This window comes from Carex rostrata, chromosome 32 (genome assembly GCF_964058835.1).
Source record: "Carex rostrata chromosome 32, lpCarRost1.2, whole genome shotgun sequence".
NCBI lineage: Eukaryota > Viridiplantae > Streptophyta > Magnoliopsida > Poales > Cyperaceae > Carex > Carex rostrata.
In genome coordinates, this window is record NC_135949.1 from 3,389,213 (window position 1) to 3,407,693 (window position 18,481).

General features: G+C 32.5%; 2 protein-coding genes across 2 annotated transcripts in view; one reads left to right on the top strand and one right to left on the bottom strand.

Moving 5' to 3' along the window:
• The window catches only part of LOC144548109 (uncharacterized), a 36,725-nt gene extending 18,634 nt beyond the window's left edge, over window positions 1-18,091 (bottom strand). The window contains exon 1 of the mRNA XM_078296806.1: window positions 17,703-18,091. Coding sequence (XP_078152932.1) covers window positions 17,703-18,071 — 369 coding nt within the window. The 5' untranslated portion in view covers window positions 18,072-18,091. The remainder of the gene's footprint in view (window positions 1-17,702) is intronic.
• On the top strand, window positions 1,110-2,023 carry LOC144547697 (uncharacterized). The gene is made up of 5 exons (XM_078296401.1): window positions 1,110-1,169; window positions 1,263-1,364; window positions 1,465-1,543; window positions 1,672-1,767; window positions 1,928-2,023. Exons 2-5 carry the CDS (start codon window positions 1,315-1,317, stop codon window positions 2,021-2,023), a joined length of 321 nt encoding a protein of 106 aa, XP_078152527.1. The 5' UTR covers window positions 1,110-1,169; window positions 1,263-1,314.
• Window positions 18,092-18,481: the final 390 nt, after the last annotated feature.

Below are 18,481 nucleotides of genomic sequence, written 5' to 3' on the forward strand. Positions count from 1 at the left end.
ATAAAAATCAATTGCATTGTTTATTGTTTTTCTTAAAATATTACTTTTTGTATATTGAATGGAAACACAAACATAATCGTGTATATATAGTGACAAACAAATAATTCGACTTTGGTTTAGCGGTGTAAATAAACACGAATAATTCACAAATATATAGAACCATATTAATATATTACTATGTGATTGCATGAAATTTCTTTGTTACATAAATGAATCAAATATGCAAATCCGGTTTCTCTGATTACTTATTTTCATATGGATTATTTATGGTTGACACAGATTTATCGTGAACAAAAAATAAATGCCTTTTGTGTAATAGCTCAAAACTTTAAACATACTTCATTCGTTACACGATATTTCGCAAAATCCTCTTTACATCTAGTATCTAGCAAAAATTTTACGGTCCTCTGTCTCCCCACGCAAAAATTGAATACAAAGGGTTTTTCAAGGGTTTTCCAAAACTGATTTCTCCGCCCCTCCACCGTTCAGCAACTTCGTGTTTTTCAAAATTAATTTCTCTGCGATCAGCGATTCAGCCCTCTGCTTCTGCCGCTCTCCTTCGGTTCTGCCCCTCTGCCGCTCTCCTTCGGTTCAGCCCCTCCGCCTCTCTTTTTGCCGCTCTCCTGCCACCGCAACTATTTGGTACTTAGCAACCTCGGTTCAACCCTCTCCTTCCGCCGCTCAGCGTAACGCTGCCCCCCGTCTCTCTACTGGTGAGTATCGATTTTTCTGTATTTTCATTCAGTAACTGCCTAAGATGGGTTATTCTAGTGGTCAAATAATTGTTAAAATGGTAGTTAGACCATACTATTCAGTTGTCTTGATGAACTATTTTAAATAATTTAAATAGTATGTTGAATTGGAGTATGTTACGGTTTGGTTTAGAAATTGTGTGGTTAATTGATCTAAATATATGTATTATGCCATTGATTTGCTCTATTTATGATATATGCTTGACGAAACAGACCGATCCAACCATGATCTCGTCTATGTGATCCCTGTTATAATTAGTTATTTTCAGGACAGTCGAATAAAAGTTTTCGATTGAAATTGCACTGTAACCAGAAAAAAGATTATACACCTTATAAAGAAAACCAAGAGAAGCCATTTGTCCTCCTTTAATCCCAAGCCCAAGAGAAGCCATTTGTCCTCGCACCAGTCTTTCAAGAGTCAGTTGATTAAACTTACATCTATTACTTCAACTTTTTATATTTAATTAATCTTATTTGTTGATTAAATATTAAAATTATTTAAAACTGCAGTAAACATTGGATCTTCTTCTTCTTTTGTCCTCGTAAAAATAGTGTGTTTGTGATGGATCCAAACCAGCCAACAGATTATAAGATCATGAAGTATTACATGCAGTAAGTAATCAATTAAACTATCTTTTATTTCCATTATTTTAAATAGTTATTCTTCTAATCTCTGATTAACACTATTTTACTATCCTTTATTTTTCTTAAGGGCTTTTCTAAAGTACACTAAAGAAGGAGGATTGCATGCTAAGGAGCTTAATTTGAAAATACATTGGAGAATGCTCAAGGTTAACACACTAATTTAAATATAATATAGTTGTCATATTTACTTTTAATCTAAATTGGTTTGTTTATATTCCTTTGTACAACTACCAAAAAAATTCAAACTAATAACCTTTCTACTTTTGCAATTCAGTGCCAGCAGCAGTACTTGGGTTGGGAGTGCGGATATTATGTGATGAAATTCATGCACTCATTCATCACAAGGCATCAAAAAACATTTCCAAAGAATGTATGTTAGTTCTATTATACATCATTTTATCTAAGGGCATGCAATGGCCTTGCTGTTGCACAATATCCCTCTTTAGTTCATACTTAGGTTTCCCAAGAAAATTATGGGGTTTTTCTAAATTTACTTGAGTTCATTTAACATTTTATAATCTTGCATGCAGTTTCCCTCACCAGGTGTTGCGCCTCTTCCAATGGATCAGCTCCATGAAATAAGGGGCATGTGGGCTAGAGTGTTCATGGATGAGCACTTCAAGTGATTAGCTTAATTCTAGTTATAGTTCTAAATACCTTGTAATTCTTACTGTTTAACTGTCTAGTTTAGGTATGTGGGTTATATAGTGTAGGGTAGTGTTTATGTAAGTGCAATTATGATGTGGTCTTGAGAGTTGTCTAACTCTAAATAGTATTATGTAGTGATATATTGTTCAAATTGCGTGATTTTTGATATTTGCAATTGCTACTAAATATTGATATTGTTAGTCATGAAAAATAGATATTAATATTAAAACTAAATTTGGGCTAAAAGAACAGCCACTGTTAAGGGTGTGGCTAAAAGGTGAAATGAGTTAGAAATGAGTTAGTCGTGGGTGAAGGGTGTGGCTAAAATGGTGCAAGGGTGTGGCTAAAAGGTGAAATGAATTAGCCGTGGGTGAAGGGTGTGGCTAAAAGGGTGAAATGAAACGCTAATTAATCAGATTGGAGAAAGGGTGTGGCTAAGGTGAAATGAGTTAGCCGTGGGTAAAGGGTGTGGCTAAAAAGGCGAAATGAAATGCTAATCCGTGGGTATCCAGATTGGAGCACTAATTTTATCACGGTTCGGCAACCGTGGTAATAAACCTTCACTTTTACTAACGTCCACATTACTCACGGTAGAGAATCCGTGAGTAATTTTAATTTTTGACCGTGGTTAATTTGCTATTCTGTACTAGTGGTTGTAGCTTCCTGTTGTCAAGAGAAATCAGAAAAACACCTAAATTGAATGAAAAAACAAATTGAAAATTAGAAAGAGAGAAGAGTTATAAAAGGAATCTAACAAAGAGATCGGAGAGGAATTGTGAGAGGGAGCGACAAACACATAAAAAATCGCAGAAATACTGCTAGCTCGCCCCTATCGCGTCCAGAATTGCGTCCAGAACTGTGTCCAGAATTGGTCCTGTCAGCGGCATCGACGCCTGAGGCGAGCAAGCGATGGTGGAAGGAGATGGACTCCGTGAGAGAGAGCAAGCGGCGGCGAAGGCTGAGCGGCGGGAGAGCTAGAGAGAGCGATGAGGGATGCGCGGTTTTGAAAAACCCTAGAGATGTGCGTTTTGATGAGTGAAAAAGTGGGAGAGAGAGAATCAGCGGGACTGAAAATGAAAATGGAGCGCGGGTTCATGCGCGAAAATTTTCAGCTTTAGTATCGGCCGTAAAATTTTCAGCTGCAGTATCAGTTTAGTGTCGGCTGTTTATAAATAGCTGATACTAATAGTTGACAATTAGTGTCGGCTTTTTATAAACAGCCGACACTAAGTATTAGTGTCGGCTGTTTATAAAAAGCCGACACTAATTGTCAACTATTAGTATCAGCTATTTATAAACAGCCGACACTAAAATATTAGTGTCGGATTTTTGTAATTGATTGACACTAATTGTTAGCTATTAGTATCAGCTATTTATTTTGACCGACACGAATAGTATTAGTGTCGCATTTTAAATACATCCGATACTAATGAGGCGACACTAATTGTACATTCTCTACTAGTGTTTAAATCTCATTATGAGACGCAACTACATCCTCTAAATAACTTATTAATTATGTGTTTCAAACTTCTATCAAAAAAATTAAATCATTTTCATATTTTTATTTTTTTTCAAAAATATAATAATTATGAGGACAAATCACGTAGTCTGAGTTACTGTTCATTATGTCTTCTATATTCCTGAAAGTATGCTATAAGAACAGGAAGCCAATTAATATATCCGAAATTATCAATTAAACAAAATTCCATGGGATTCAAATTCCAGTCCTCTTAATATATATATATTATCTCCAGACGAAAACAATCTCAAAATTCAAGTAACAAATATATATCAAAATAGAATTAATTGAATCAACAAATGTTTAACTAATTAAACTGTTAGACCTAACTTGATCTCACTATTATATATTTAAGCATATTGTTCATGATAAACAGTTGATCTCATATATTATTAACAACAACAAATTATGACATATTTAGAGACATTTAAGTACACGAGTAATAAAACGAAATGAAAGAATAAGCATCTCAAGACTAAGCCTAAATCTAAAGAATGATTGTCAGGGCAGCCACACAGATAAAGCAGCAATAAGGAATAAGAGAGAATCAGATGCATAACCAAAATCGAAAGTTTTTGTTGATGAAAACAAGTCACTAAAGAAGAACAAATAGGAGATGCATACCTGAAGCAGATCGGATGATAGAGGAATATATCGGGTTCGAATTTGAGTCTGTTGAAATTTGTTTTCCTTTAATAAAATGTAAAATAGGTGAATATGTGAGTTTTCGAAGTTTGGAATGCTAAAAATATAATTACAAAATTTAGAGAGAAAAATATGTAATTTATAATTTTTTGAGATGTATATGTGAAATTCCCCCTTTTCTTTATTTGGCAACACAACAAAATGCCGTATATTGCACCTTTTTATATTTAATTTCCTTCAAAATCTGAATTATTTCAATACATTTTGTTTAAAACTTGAACGAGAAGAACGACAAATGTTGATATCAATAATAATCATGGCATAAAACCATACATACACGTGTATGTATAGCATATTTAGAACATCAAAAATTAAAGAATTTGAACTATATATGAGATAAAATTAAGTAATACTCCTGTAAATTTTGTGGTTCATTCAAAATACCCATGCAAATAACACAATATGTACACTTCATATCATGCTTTTCCTCCTTAATTTCAAGCTTAGAGAGGGGTGATGCATTAACTTTGTCTTCACACATAGTAAGAAAAAAAAAAGTGAGACTTAATTTAACATTTAAAAAAAAACGTGAATTAAAAATCCAAACTCAGACTATCAAATTATTTCAGATTGACACCAAACTGATACTTAACCTTCAATTGAAATAGAATAATGAAGTACTTGCCTCAAAAGCCAGTATTGCACTTTAATTTTTAGGTTGACTAATATACAATGTTTCAATTGTGAAGTACTTGCCTCAATTTGCATTTTGCTTTTATACATTAACATTGCTTTAATACATTCATAGAATTTAATTTAGGCCCAAGAGTGGATTTTGGCTACCTCCAAATTCTATATTATTAAAACTACATGGCGACTTGAAGCATTAATTTTTTTTTAAAAATCATAACTTATGTTTAATTTATAACCATAGCATAATATAACTTTTATTTATGAGTCCATACAGCATAATAAATAACATGAGTTGCATGAGTTAAATAGATAAAAATGACTCATATAAAAAATGAAAAGAAAAAAAAAAACAAGCGACGAAGGGAAATTTTGCTCTGAATACATACTGTACATAATTAGATAAAATATAACAGAAAATCAATCTGACAAAAAAAAAATATTTGCATGAATAAGCTACCTACTAAATCCATTTGCAACTAGAGTCTCAATTTGACATCAACATTGTTGGGTACATACAATTGTGACGTGTAGCATATAAATTACATGTAATAAAATTAATACATTAAAATTAATTTATTAACCTTTCAATTTTGAATATATTTTTTATCACTTGAATTTATGCTAAATTAATTCTAAAATTTTAAATTTTCACATGTAGTTATATCATTCGTAAGATAGATCATTTTCAACAGATATAAGTTTTAATGGAGTGTAAACAGATACAGATAATCCGCACTGAATCAGAATCCATAACACAACCGGATACGTATTCAGATATTTTTTTACCAAGAAATGAGCATATATCTGCTAATTATCCGATTAATTAGCAGAAGCCATGCATAGCGGTATCAAAATTTAATCCAGTTAAATCCGTTGGCACAACTTACTTTTTCCCGAATTTTTTATTAATATCCAAAAAAAATATTAAATTTCAAAATCGATATTCTGTTTGACAAGATTTCGAAAACTGTCCAAACTGCTGATTTATTTCCCTGTTTTAGACCGAATTACGGTAGATTTATTTTTTCAGTTTTGGATTTCCAGAACTGGGAAATAAATTTCCGGTTTTGCTTTTGAAATTCCAAAACCGGAAATAAATGTCCGGTTTTAAATATTTTTTAATTAAACGTAAAATATTATAAGTTATTTTTTTATTAAAATATTAGAAATATTTTTTATATATTTTTTAAAATGGATGGAACACTATATAATTTGATTTATTAGAAAGACTGTGACAAATAATCCGGATCAATATTTTTCAGGGTAAATTATGGCTGTAAGACATTAAAATATTTCTTGATATGTTATTGAAAAATAATTTTTTTTGGAATCTGAGTTATCGATCCCGGTTCAAAAGTCAATTTAAGGTAAATACATAAAATATTTGGAATCTTCTATTTTTGAAAAAAAGTTTTTCACCGAAACTTTTTGTCAGAATTTTTTTGTTTTCTAAAAAAATTAAAAATAGAAGAATTCAAATATTTTACATATTTATTTAGAAGTGACTTTTGAACAGGGATCAATAACTCAAATTCAAAACATTTTTTTTTCAAATAACACTCAATGGATTATTTTAATTTTACATACAGCCGTAAAATATGTAGCTTGAAAAATGTTGATCCAGATTATTTTTCACAATTTTTCTAATAAATCAAATTATATAGTATTCCATCTACTTTAAAAAAATATAACATATTTCTAATATTTCAATACAATAAACAAATAAATTATAAACATTTCTGTTTAATTAAAAAATCTTAGAACCGAAAATTTAATCTCGGGTTCTTAGAACCGGAATTTTTTTTTTGTGAAAAATTTGTGTAAAATTGAGAATTTAATCTCTGGTTTGGACAGATTTCGAAATTTGTGTGTATAAAATATAAATTTTAAAATTTAATACTTTTGTCAGATGTTAATAAAAATTTCTGTACTTTCCCAATGGCTCTTGATTTTCTGAAAGGGCAACCCTTTTCCCAAAGAACACTTTTACCCAAGATTGTTTTTTGATTGAAATTTTTACCCAAGATAATCACGTGGCTTAGGAGAGGTTCTCTTATGTATGATCTTACAAAACTCATTTATTATAATGTTGTGGGACTATTGTATAGACATAAAATCAGACAAAACAATTTTTTTTTTGTGGTATTAGTTAAAAAAAATGTTTTGATTACAAGACTTGTATTATATTATATAAGTAGATTATTTGAGTGAATTATTTATATAATTTAATTATCCGGCAATTATTTGTTTTGTATCTATTTGAATCCGTATTTCTAGATTATCCGTTTCGTATTCGTTTAAAGCATATTTAATTTTGAATTTTGACATATTTTTACTATTTGTATCCGTTTATTAAAATATATATATGAATTTAGTATCAGCATTATCCCCTCAAAATCCGCTCCTTTTACACCCCTAAGTTTTATTAATGTTTGATGCAAAGAAGTTGAAGAATGATGCCTGGTTATTAATTACATGAAAGACTAAAAGCAAGAAGAATGCAACAACGTATTTGTGTGCTTGTATAAAATGAAATTTTACTGAAACTTCACTTTGACCAGAGCTCAACAGAGAAAATAACAAAATTAAGAGTACTTGACAATGGGTAGAAATTAATTGGTACCCAACGGAACCAGCAGATGAAGGGCCTGTTCGGCCGAATCACTGTTCACGTGGGAATAGTGTTTTTCAGTTCAATTTCCGTGCCCGTGCCCATTCCCATTTGTCGGCCGAACAGGCCCGAAAAGAATGATTCCCATTCATTTGGGTTGGGCTGCTTTTAGTGGGCCTTATTTGCTATATGGAATGAACATTAATTCTTACCCAAAGTAACCATCTAAGGTTTTTAATTAGTAACGTCGTCTCGAACTTGACATGCTGACCCGTCTCATGTTGGAATCTAAACGGATTCACGGGCCCACCTAAGGTTAATTAAGATTCACTCAAGAATCTCTCCTATTTGTTGGAATTCGTATTCTCTGCATTAACTCAAAAGAGAATCTCTCTCTTTTGAGTTAATACTTCTGCACCGTTCAATACGCTTTAAAATCTGTGCGGACTAAATCCACACTAATATTAAAGGGCCACTGAATTATAGTCTGTGACCAGATTGATTAGGTTTAAAATCAAATGGCCGAGATGTATTAACTCAAAAGATGCTCTTTTGAGTTAATGCAAATGATCCGAATTATATCCGTATCAGTTTAATTTCAGATGTATACATATAAGTTTAATATCCGATCCATATATCCGCATCCAAAAAATAAAAATAAATATGAATATGATTTTACCACTATTCAATCTGACCGTATCTGATCCGGATGGACCCCCATTGTTTCTAAGAAACCACCTAAATACATATGGAGCCTTGAATTAAAGCCAATTCAATGTATGGCATTTAAATTTTTTTGGTATTGGACTGGTACAAGTAGGTACGTAATTTGAAATGATTGATCTTACTGCAAATTTTGAAATGGTCTAGCCTTGGTCTTAAGTGGACAGGTACAACGTGGTACAGATATAATAAGTGAATCTTCTTAATTTAAGCTTTGTTCTCACGCTCATAATAAAATATTTTTATCTAGATACTTTCGACCTTGATGTAAGGCTCGTTCGTGGATTTACTTGATTAATCTCAACATTTTTACATAGAATCTCGAAATTAGTATTCAAAGGAACTTAATTTCATGGAACGTCATGTAATTTTAGTTACGTACTATATAATTAAAAATTTTATTTTTAAAAATAATCAATTATGCAACGCCACATTAAATTTAAAGAGCCTGATAATTGTACTCCAAATAAATTCCGCAGCGTGTCCCCAAGTATTTAATGTATAACTTTCATTTTCAGCTTGTATATTCAATCTTTTAAAGTTTTATTTCTAACATTTTAAAGTGCTACTTGCAAGTATTTAAAACTCTATCTGCAAGCAACTAATTAAATTCTAAATCTGTATAGTCGTAACTTCTAACTACTTTTGTATTCAAGCCAAAAAAGAAAATATTCTTTTCACCCACATTTTCTTTCCTTCGATAATTCTCGTTCATTTTTTCGATAATCTGTGATGAATTTGCGAATCTAAAAATACAAATATTTTTTACTCAATTTTCTCAGAGGTTTAAATAATGGTTGTATACTGAGGTTTAAAAGGTAAAAAATTAAAGTGCTCATGGGATTTACTTTTAAAAAAATGATTTCAAAATAACTCAAAAGTATTTCTTTATAGATCTCATTTGAAAGAGAAAATCGAGTAGAAAATGCTCGTAGTTTTAGATTCATAAATTTATCACGGATTGTTAAAAAAATGTATGAGAATGATCAAAGAAAAGTTAAAAAATAGTGAGTAAAAAGGATTTTTTTTCTTTATTTGGGTTGAACACAAAAATAGTTAGAAGTTAAAACTATACAGATTTGAAATTTTATTGCTTACATATAGAGGTTTAAATGTTTTTGATCTTAAGAATAGCATTTTAAAATGTTATAAATAAAACTTTCAAAGCTTGAATATGGGTGCTGGAAATGGAAGTTAAACAAAATCGGAAGACTTTTTCTGTTAAACTAGTTGGGGGATGCGCTCGGGTATGATAGATTGGGGACCATAACATTTCTCTTTATAGTAAGTATATATTGCTTTTTAGGGTGATACTTGTTGCTAGCATAATCAGATGCTTGGTGGTATTCAAATGAAGTAGGATTTGAAGAATTTTTTTTTTATTATACCGGGATTGTGTGGAAGCCTCACAAAGAATCAAGTAACGAAATACGAGTCAAAGGGAAAGGTAATATGTAGGAGGGGTATAATCGAAAATATAAATTTTAATGTGTGTGAGCTAAGTTCAAGGACAAACAAAAAGGTATTGAAAAAGTTAAGGATAAATATAATAAAGGTTCTAAATAGCGATTATAGCGGCATAGCGGGGAGATAAAAAAAAAAGCTATTGCGAATAGCGTAGCTATAGCGGAAGCTATCGCACATAGCGATTTTCCCTTTTCAAACTTTATATTATATATTTCTACTAACTATTAATAATCAACATATTATATATCAACATAATCAATATTATATATTATATATCAACATAATCAATATTAGAGAATTGATGTAATAACTAAATGACAAGTATCTAAGTCTATACTTTTTATCAATTACGCAAATAAAAAGGAAAAAAATCTAAAAAGTAACATTGTTTAATAGTTTATACTTCATGGTATTACATATTATAATAGACAAAGAGCAATTAATTTTATAAGGTAAATGAAGTCAATATACATATTTAAATATTTTATAATTATAATAATAATCAAAATCAGCTTTCAATTGAAACGAACGATAATAATTTTACAAATGAATATTATAAAAAGAGTAATCAAAATGAAGAATTAATATTTGAATATTTCTCGATATAGAATGATAGAATAAATCACAAATAAAAATAGAAACATATAGTTTGGTTTAGTATACTTATCGTAGAAGACCATGTAGCATTAGAAATAAGAATAGAAATACAGAAATCCATATAAATTGCAAAAAAAAAACCTATGTAGCATAGCGATAGCTATAGCGGGTCTCATATAGCGGTAATAGCGGTGAGCTATTATAGCTATAGCGGTCGTAGCTGAGTTAGCGTAATTTTATCTCATAGCTTAGCGTTTATAGTCCGAAAAAGCTATAGCTAGCTATTTAGAACCCTGAATATAATGTATTGAAGTCTTGAGGGTACACAAGAAATTGACCCATTTTGAAAATATTAGTTAGCTAAAAAAAAGGATTGACACATATAAATCACTTATATCTTTTTGTATTCTCTGCATGCTTCGATCATATTAAACAACTGATAAAAAGATTTCTAAATCAAGATCTACAAACAAATGAAATAAACTTCTAATTTTTTTTTAATTAGTATCAAATACTCTATGTATCAATAAATTTTGATCAAATCTAATAAAAATAATAAAGCATAGCTATGTACAAAATTATGTAGGTAAAACAAAGAATAGGAATAAATTTTGTTGGCTAGCAAACGAAGATTATTTTACTATTTTATCAGTGTAATATAAAAAAAATTGTAATTATTGTGAAAATATGTTCTTTCCTATAATATAATGGAATATCATAGCACAAAAATATGTATTATTTTTTTCTATTCAATATAACACAATTACATGTAATAGTTGAATGAAACATATCTCATATTCTAAAGAAAATTTATCTCAAATCGGTATATGCATGTCTAATGAAATATACACCATTAAAATATAGATATACTAATGAATGCGCTACTTAAATACTACAAGTTATATAATTTCAAGGGCTTTGTGAAGAAGTGCAAACCTTTTAGCATTTAAAACTTTATTGCAACTATTTTGCCACTAAAGCTGCATTATTATTATGCTGCGGATGAGTAATCAACTCAATATCAACTTCAACACGAATAGTTGTAGAAATGCAGCCACAAACTGAACCCTGTTGCTGTAGGAGTGCAGAAACTACATGGGACCCACTAGTTCTCGCTCCTCAATTTTTAGTTTCCTATGACGGTATCGTAAAAGATCTATGTAGTGATCAACTTGGTGACCCGGTTTCTCTCTACATTTCACCGGCAGCATATTTCTTTTGTAAAGATTAAATCACAGAAGATCTTTGCTCCAAAATCACAATGAGTAAATTCAGACAGCGTGTTGATGGACTGGGCTGAAGAGATTATATAGTAGGAATGCATAAATACAGTATTTTTTATTTATAAATAATATAAAAATTAATACAGGGTAATGGATTAATTGTATAGAAAATTTGCTTTAACAGAAGGAACCAAAAATACCTCATACTACAAATATATATATTCCCTAACTAAAAAAGCCGAAAATAATTTCCAGTCGTTTAGAAGAACCGATAAAATTTTAGGTTTTGTCTACATAATTAAAATCTTATGCATGGCAGGCTATCTATTGTACTGCCTATATTAATTGAAATCTCATCGAATCACATGTTCATTAATTGGTGTTATATAAGGTCAGCTTAGTCATTTTTTTGCAAATTTAAAATGTTTGTTTTTAATTGACAGAAAGCTCCCATGCATTCAAATGTCAAAGGATTTGTCACTTGGGTTTATCGAAAATCCCATATAGGAACGATTTAACTTTGTTAATTTTGTGTTCTTATACTTAACAGTGTATAATTTTTTTCGTTTTCTTCATTGAAAATGATCTTCTTCATAGGATTTCTTCCTTGAAAAGGCTCATGTTAATATTAATTTTAGTGCATTCATTTTTTGAACGTTTTTTGACCGCTTGACTTTATACTAAATTAATTCGAATGTTTAAAAATTTTACATGTAGATGCATCACACGTAAGGTAGGCGGGTTTCAACGGTTCGAATTCGTCATTTGAAATCGATTTGATGAGTTTTAGAGTTAAGCTCACCAAAATTTTGGTGAGCTTAAGAGCACCCTAGTTCTACTCATATTAAAATATAACAATGCTATAGACAAGATGCAAAAATTTTGGAGTGCGATAACAAAAACGGGACCAAATATTTGTTTTCCACTTAAAAGGATAGGCTTAGTAGGTTTTGTTCCTTCAAAAGGTTCGTTTTAATTAATACTTCCAATTACCATACACAATACAAATATATTGGCTAAAGAAAAAAAAAATAGTAGAAATAAGAATAACGACAAAAAATTGGGTATTACAAATCAACGAAAATGAATCCCCCATGAAAATTGGCCAATTACCATACACAATACAAAAATTGACTATTGACTTGCTTAAAAAAATGTATAGAAAAAAAAATCAATGAAAATGAATCCGCATGAGAAAAGGAAATTATTTCTGTGTATTACAAATCATATAATAAATTAAATAGTAAATTTATTTCTATCAAGGATCTACAAGCAGGGGACTCCTAAATGTTCTTGTGGGCCAAAGGAAGACATCATCGAATAGAACGCTGCAAAAAAAGTTAGACAAGAGCTTAATTTTGTAGCAGTAACAAACAAGTAATATAAATATGAAATGTTTATTTGTCGAAACAGGTAATTTTGCAACTTCATTAGTCAACACATCCTACCAAGGCTTATAGTTACATAAAATCAAAAAAGTTCAGTTGTGTAAAATCTAAATATTAAAATAATTATTATTATAATAATAGAAAAATTTATGAACCTGATTTGATTAATATCGATCCCCAATTTCAAAGTCAGTGCAACCGCAGTGAAGAACACGGACACAAGTGATGAATGGCTCTGTCACCCGCATCAGGGCAATTGCAATTGATGTAATCAATCCATCTGGCAGAACACAAAGCAATTTACAGTATTTGATTTTCAACCTTGTAAGTGTTGAAATGCTTTGTCGGCCGATATGTGGCTTTTCATGAGAGGAATCACCAATTGGCTCAATAGATTCCACCAACTGTAGTCCATCCATTGTTATTGATTTCAGGACTTCACACCAGGAAATTTCCAGTGTAGCCAACATATCCAGATTCCCTAGTCCAGTAATCAACTCAAGGTAGCGACAACCATGAATCTGCAATTTCTCAAGCTTGGAGGACAGCTGCTCTAGCTGTAGAACTCGGAAACCATCACAATTATGAATGACGAGGTGCTTTAGAGAGTGAAGATTGTTGAATGGAAGAGATTCAATCTCGTCACAGCAAACTAACAAGATTTCCAACCTTGTAAGTGTTGAAATAATCTGTCGGCCGATATGTGGCTTTCCATGAGAGGAATCACCAATTGGCTCAATAGATTCCACCAACTGTAGTCCATCCATTGTTATTGATTTCAAGACTTTACACCAGTCAATTTTCAGTGTAGCTAACATATCCAGATTCCCTAGTCCAGTAATCAACTCAAAGCGGGGACAACGAAAAATCTCCAATTTCTCAAGCTGGGAGGACATCTGCTCTAGCTGTAGAACTCGAAAACCATCACAATTACGAACGACGAGGTGCTTGAGAGTGTGAAGATTGTTGAATGGAAGAGATTCAATCTCGTCACAATTATCTAACCAAATTTCTTGAATTGATTGCAAGGAACATGGATCACACATCCATCCCGGCACTGTGGCAGAAGAATAAGATTTTACTCTAAGTTTTTTGAGGGATTCTAACCAAGAAAAACCATCATCATGGAAGTTTATTTCTGGTTGGAGTCTTATTGCCAACATTGATTTCGCAGATTCATCCCACCCACCCTCAAAATCAGGATCACAGTCTATATACAAAGCTTCAAGTTTGCACTTATTTCTCATGTTAGCACGCTGGGCATCTTTTAAATTACTCATTCCATGAATAGTGAGATTTCCTTCAAGGTTCGTCATATCATTTAACCAAGCTACATCTGTAACATTCACCCATGCTTTCATTGTCTTTATTGCTGGAAAATAAACATGCCCATGCGGGCGATAATTTCTTGGATAATCAAGGTCAGTAAAATATTCAAAGTCCTCCAAGTCATCATAGACCTCAAAAATTAAAGTCTGTAGGTTGTAAAGGAGGCCAATGGATAATGGCAATGTTTCAAGACGTGGAGTCTTAATACCAAGATGGGCTAGATGTTTCAACTCGGAAATGGAATCAGGAATTCTTATCCAATAATACCCTTCCAATTCCAATACCCTGAGTGCTTTAAATTTTGGGAGGTTACATATTTCAAAATCTATGAAACATTCTTCATAACATTCCCCAAGCCTTAAACTTAGTTCCATTGCCTCGATATTGTTTATACAATACTCGTGCTCTAAATCTTCATAGCACTCTCTCATTTTGATAGAAAGAGTTCTTAAACCCACCAGATTTTGTTGGAGAACTTGATTTACATATTCAAAGCAACCACCTACATATAAATGACATGCTTTTTGCAGAACGTTTTCCTTTTGAATATCGAGTGGTTGATAGATCTCCATCGAATAATGTTCATTCTCAGAATTAAGTCGAGCAAGATCATGGATTATATCGTGCAACTTACAACGTTCTTTAGATCCACTTGAGAAATCATCAACAAAGGACCTCTGTTTTAACTCCTCATAATATTCAACACCAATTTCTGTGATTCTTCTTTTGCCGTTGGACTCAATGTAGCCATGAGAGATCCATAACTCTATCAAATGCATCTTTTCTAATAAGTAATCTTTTGGGTACATTGAGCACAATAAAAAACACGGCTTAAGATGGGGAGGTAGATGAGCATAACTGATCTGAAGTGCTGAGAATACATCATTTGATGGATAGGACTCCCAAAGATAATTTTCTAGAATCTCTATCCATCTTTCTTCATCTGTTTCATGCATAAGGAGGCTTGCAATCGACTTCACAGCCAATGGCAACCCACCACACTTCCTCATAATATCCTTTCCCATTTTTACCAAGTGTGGTGGCATAGTGTCACTTGTACCATGAAATGCATAATTTTGAAACAACTGCCAGCATGAATCTTCAGGCATGTTAGTTGGCCTAAAACAGGTCGTTGTTTGCATGACATCTGCAACCTTTTGATTTCTAGTTGTCACGAGAATTCTGACCAGCTTTGCTTCTTTAAAAGGAACCCTTAACGAGTCCCAAAGACTTTGATTCTCGTTCCACACGTCATCTAAAACAAGCACTATTGTTTTTCCCTTCACAGTTTGTGCAAGCTTCTCTTGTAATGAACTCAACTCACTCAAACCGTAATTTATTTTGGTGACTAATTCAATGATTGCTTTAGTGAGTCTCCCAACATCAAATTCTTCAGAGACACATACCCACCCACATAAATCAAAGCACCGGGTTACCCTCATCTCTTTGTAGACCAGTTGGGCAATGGTGGTTTTTCCGAGACCACCTTTTCCAATAATTGAAATGACCGAAAAAGGCTTTTCTTTTTCAGATAGTAAGAAATCGATGACCTCCTTTATTTCAGCATCTCTCCCAAAAATGCTTGCCTCATCTACCATGTGACCCGTTGGGGGTCGTAAAAGTTTATTGTTCAGACGCCTCGGCCCATCACTCTTCCTTAATTTAAGAGCCTTACGATCCTTTGCTATTTCATCAAATCGACTTCTTATTTTTTTAAGCCGATCAACCATGCCATCAGGAATTTTCACAATGTACTGTCCAAAAAGAAATGTATATATTATATAAGTATGCCAAAATTCATAATTTGTTAACTTAAAAATGATAATTAGATTGGAAATTTATTATATTATGTCACCACTCTGATGTTAGATTGGAAAAGCTGATAATATAACAAGTGACCATACATTCCGGTGGATTAATAGGGATGAAAACGGGGCGGGTTCAGAGCGGATAATGCTGATACCATATCTGCATCCGTCGGATAATGATCAGATACGAATACGGATACAGATAATAAACGGATATCAAAATTCAAAACCAAATCCGTCTTAAACGGATACGGATACGAAGCGGATAATTTACGAATACGGATATGAAATAAATAATTGTCGAATAATTAAATTATTTAAACTTTAAGATACAAATATTAATTAACAAAATTCAAATATGAAAATGAATTAATAACTTAAGTTAGTTTATTTAAATTTGTAATTAAAATTTATGGAAATATCAAATTAAAATCAAAGATATAATTGAATGCCGGCTGGATTTAAAATGGAGACAATTATTAATAGAAATTTATATAAAAAAAAGATATATATACAAAGCGAAGCTAGATGGCTAACTGCCTTTATAATAATATATATATGGCAGCAACAGCCTTTTCGTCTAAAATTAAATAAACGAGTCAAAGACTTCAAGCTAGTCAAAGCCTTGCTCGAAGTACAAGCCTCATAAAGCAGCGAAATAGATGCGCTGGCTAGGTCTGGTGTCCGGATGCTTCAGATATATCTTTAGTCCCACAATCATAGCGGAAAATAAATATGGTTAATATATAAGCTTTTTCCGATTTCTAAGCGCCGTGCAGTAAGATATCGGAGATAGAATGGGTTGGAAAATTTGATTCAGATACATGCCGATCCATTTACGCACCTTCTATCCCTATCCAGGGATAGCAAGAAAGTTTGTGGACCGCACCTCTATCTGTATCTAGGGGTGGTAAGAAAGCTCGTGGACCGTTTATGACTCTGCATTTTAACTCATTTGTTTCATTTTAACTCATTTGTTAATAATTTGTTCGTTAATGGACCGAGCTATTAACGACCGTTTATGACTTTGCATTTTAACTCATTTGTTAATGGACCGAGCTATTAACGAGCTAGCTCATTGTTTGAGCTAGAGTCTAGCTTGCTCGCAAGCTGGCAAAGCCAATTCGGTCCAAATATGAATTTATGCGAATTTAGTATGCATGAATTATTTTGAAAACTATGTTGGCACGAATTTGGAAATTTAGTATTTTAGTACGTTTGAATTTAATTACAAACTTTAATTTATGATAGTTAACTTTATATTACATTATCTACATTTAGATTTTTGGTTCACGAGCTTTTGCGAGCTGGCTCGACTCGCTTGTTGTCAAAACAAATGAGTCACGAGTCACTTTTTTAGCTTGAATCCGAATGTTGGCTCGTTCATGACTCGCTCGTTGTTAAAATAAGCGAGCTATGAGCTTAATCTAGCTCGGACCGAGCTAGCTCATTGCTAGCCCTATCCGTATCCGAATACTATTTCTCTTATCAAAGAATTATCCGGATCTGTATCCGGTTGACTCCGTTTTCACCCAGCTAAAAAATAAATAAAGAATTGAAACATCCTCTACTAAGTTTTAGTACCACACAACAAGAATAATAACACTTGCACGAGTAAGATAATTTTTAATATCTATATGCACGAGGTACTAACCTCCATCTTCTTTCTCTTGTGAGAACCCGAAGCTTCAGAAGCCTTTCTTGCCTCTAGTTGGACACGGGTGACCTCATACCGGTACTCGCCGAGCACATCCTCAGCATCATAAGCTACCTTCTTCAGCTCCTTGAGCCATAGCTTTACAAAACGGTCTCTGATCTCCCTCTCCTCAGCATCGTACAATGTGGCCTTGATCCGCTCCAGAGTTCGCATCAGCTTCTCCAGAGCCTCCTCAAAAGCTCGAGCACGCCCGCTTTCGGAGTTATTAGAATTTGATGAAGAGGAAGGAGCCTGCACAGAGGCTCTAATTGAGGGGAGCAAATCGGTGGCTAGAGAGAGCAGAGAGGTTATCAAATACCCTGTCATTTTGCTCTGTAGTTTTCTTTGAAGAGGTTATTAGGAAAGAACCTTAGATCTGAGTGGTGAATGTGAGAAATGTGTGTAGAGTAAAGAGCACCAGAGTGTTGAGATCTGAGGAAGGAGAAGTGGTGTGGAGAAGACTTTGTACAGTAGTCAATGTTTATTTTTTATTTAACGAGAGTGGGAATGAATATTTTAGGTGGAATGGGGTCACTAATTAATACCTTTACGAAAGCTCTCTTCTTTTTCTTTGAAAAAAGCTCTTCGCTCCTTGCCAGTTGTTATATATGAAAAACAACAACAAAAAAGTACCCAAATGTGATTAATTTTATATTTTGACTAGCAAGACGATTATAAGTTAGCTAAAGTAACTGATTCAATTTACGTTTTTAAAGAAAACTTTTTATTTGTTGACC

Bases quoted from the DNA above. Each gene is read 5' to 3' on its own strand.
- LOC144547697 (XM_078296401.1), top strand. From the start codon at position 1,315: ATGGATCCAAACCAGCCAACAGATTATAAGATCATGAAGTATTACATG. The intron at 1,365-1,464 runs GTAAGTAATCAA...ATTTTTCTTAAG, and splicing joins ATCATGAAGTATTACATGCA to GGCTTTTCTAAAGTACACTA. The intron at 1,768-1,927 runs GTATGTTAGTTC...TCTTGCATGCAG, and splicing joins AAAAAACATTTCCAAAGAAT to TTTCCCTCACCAGGTGTTGC.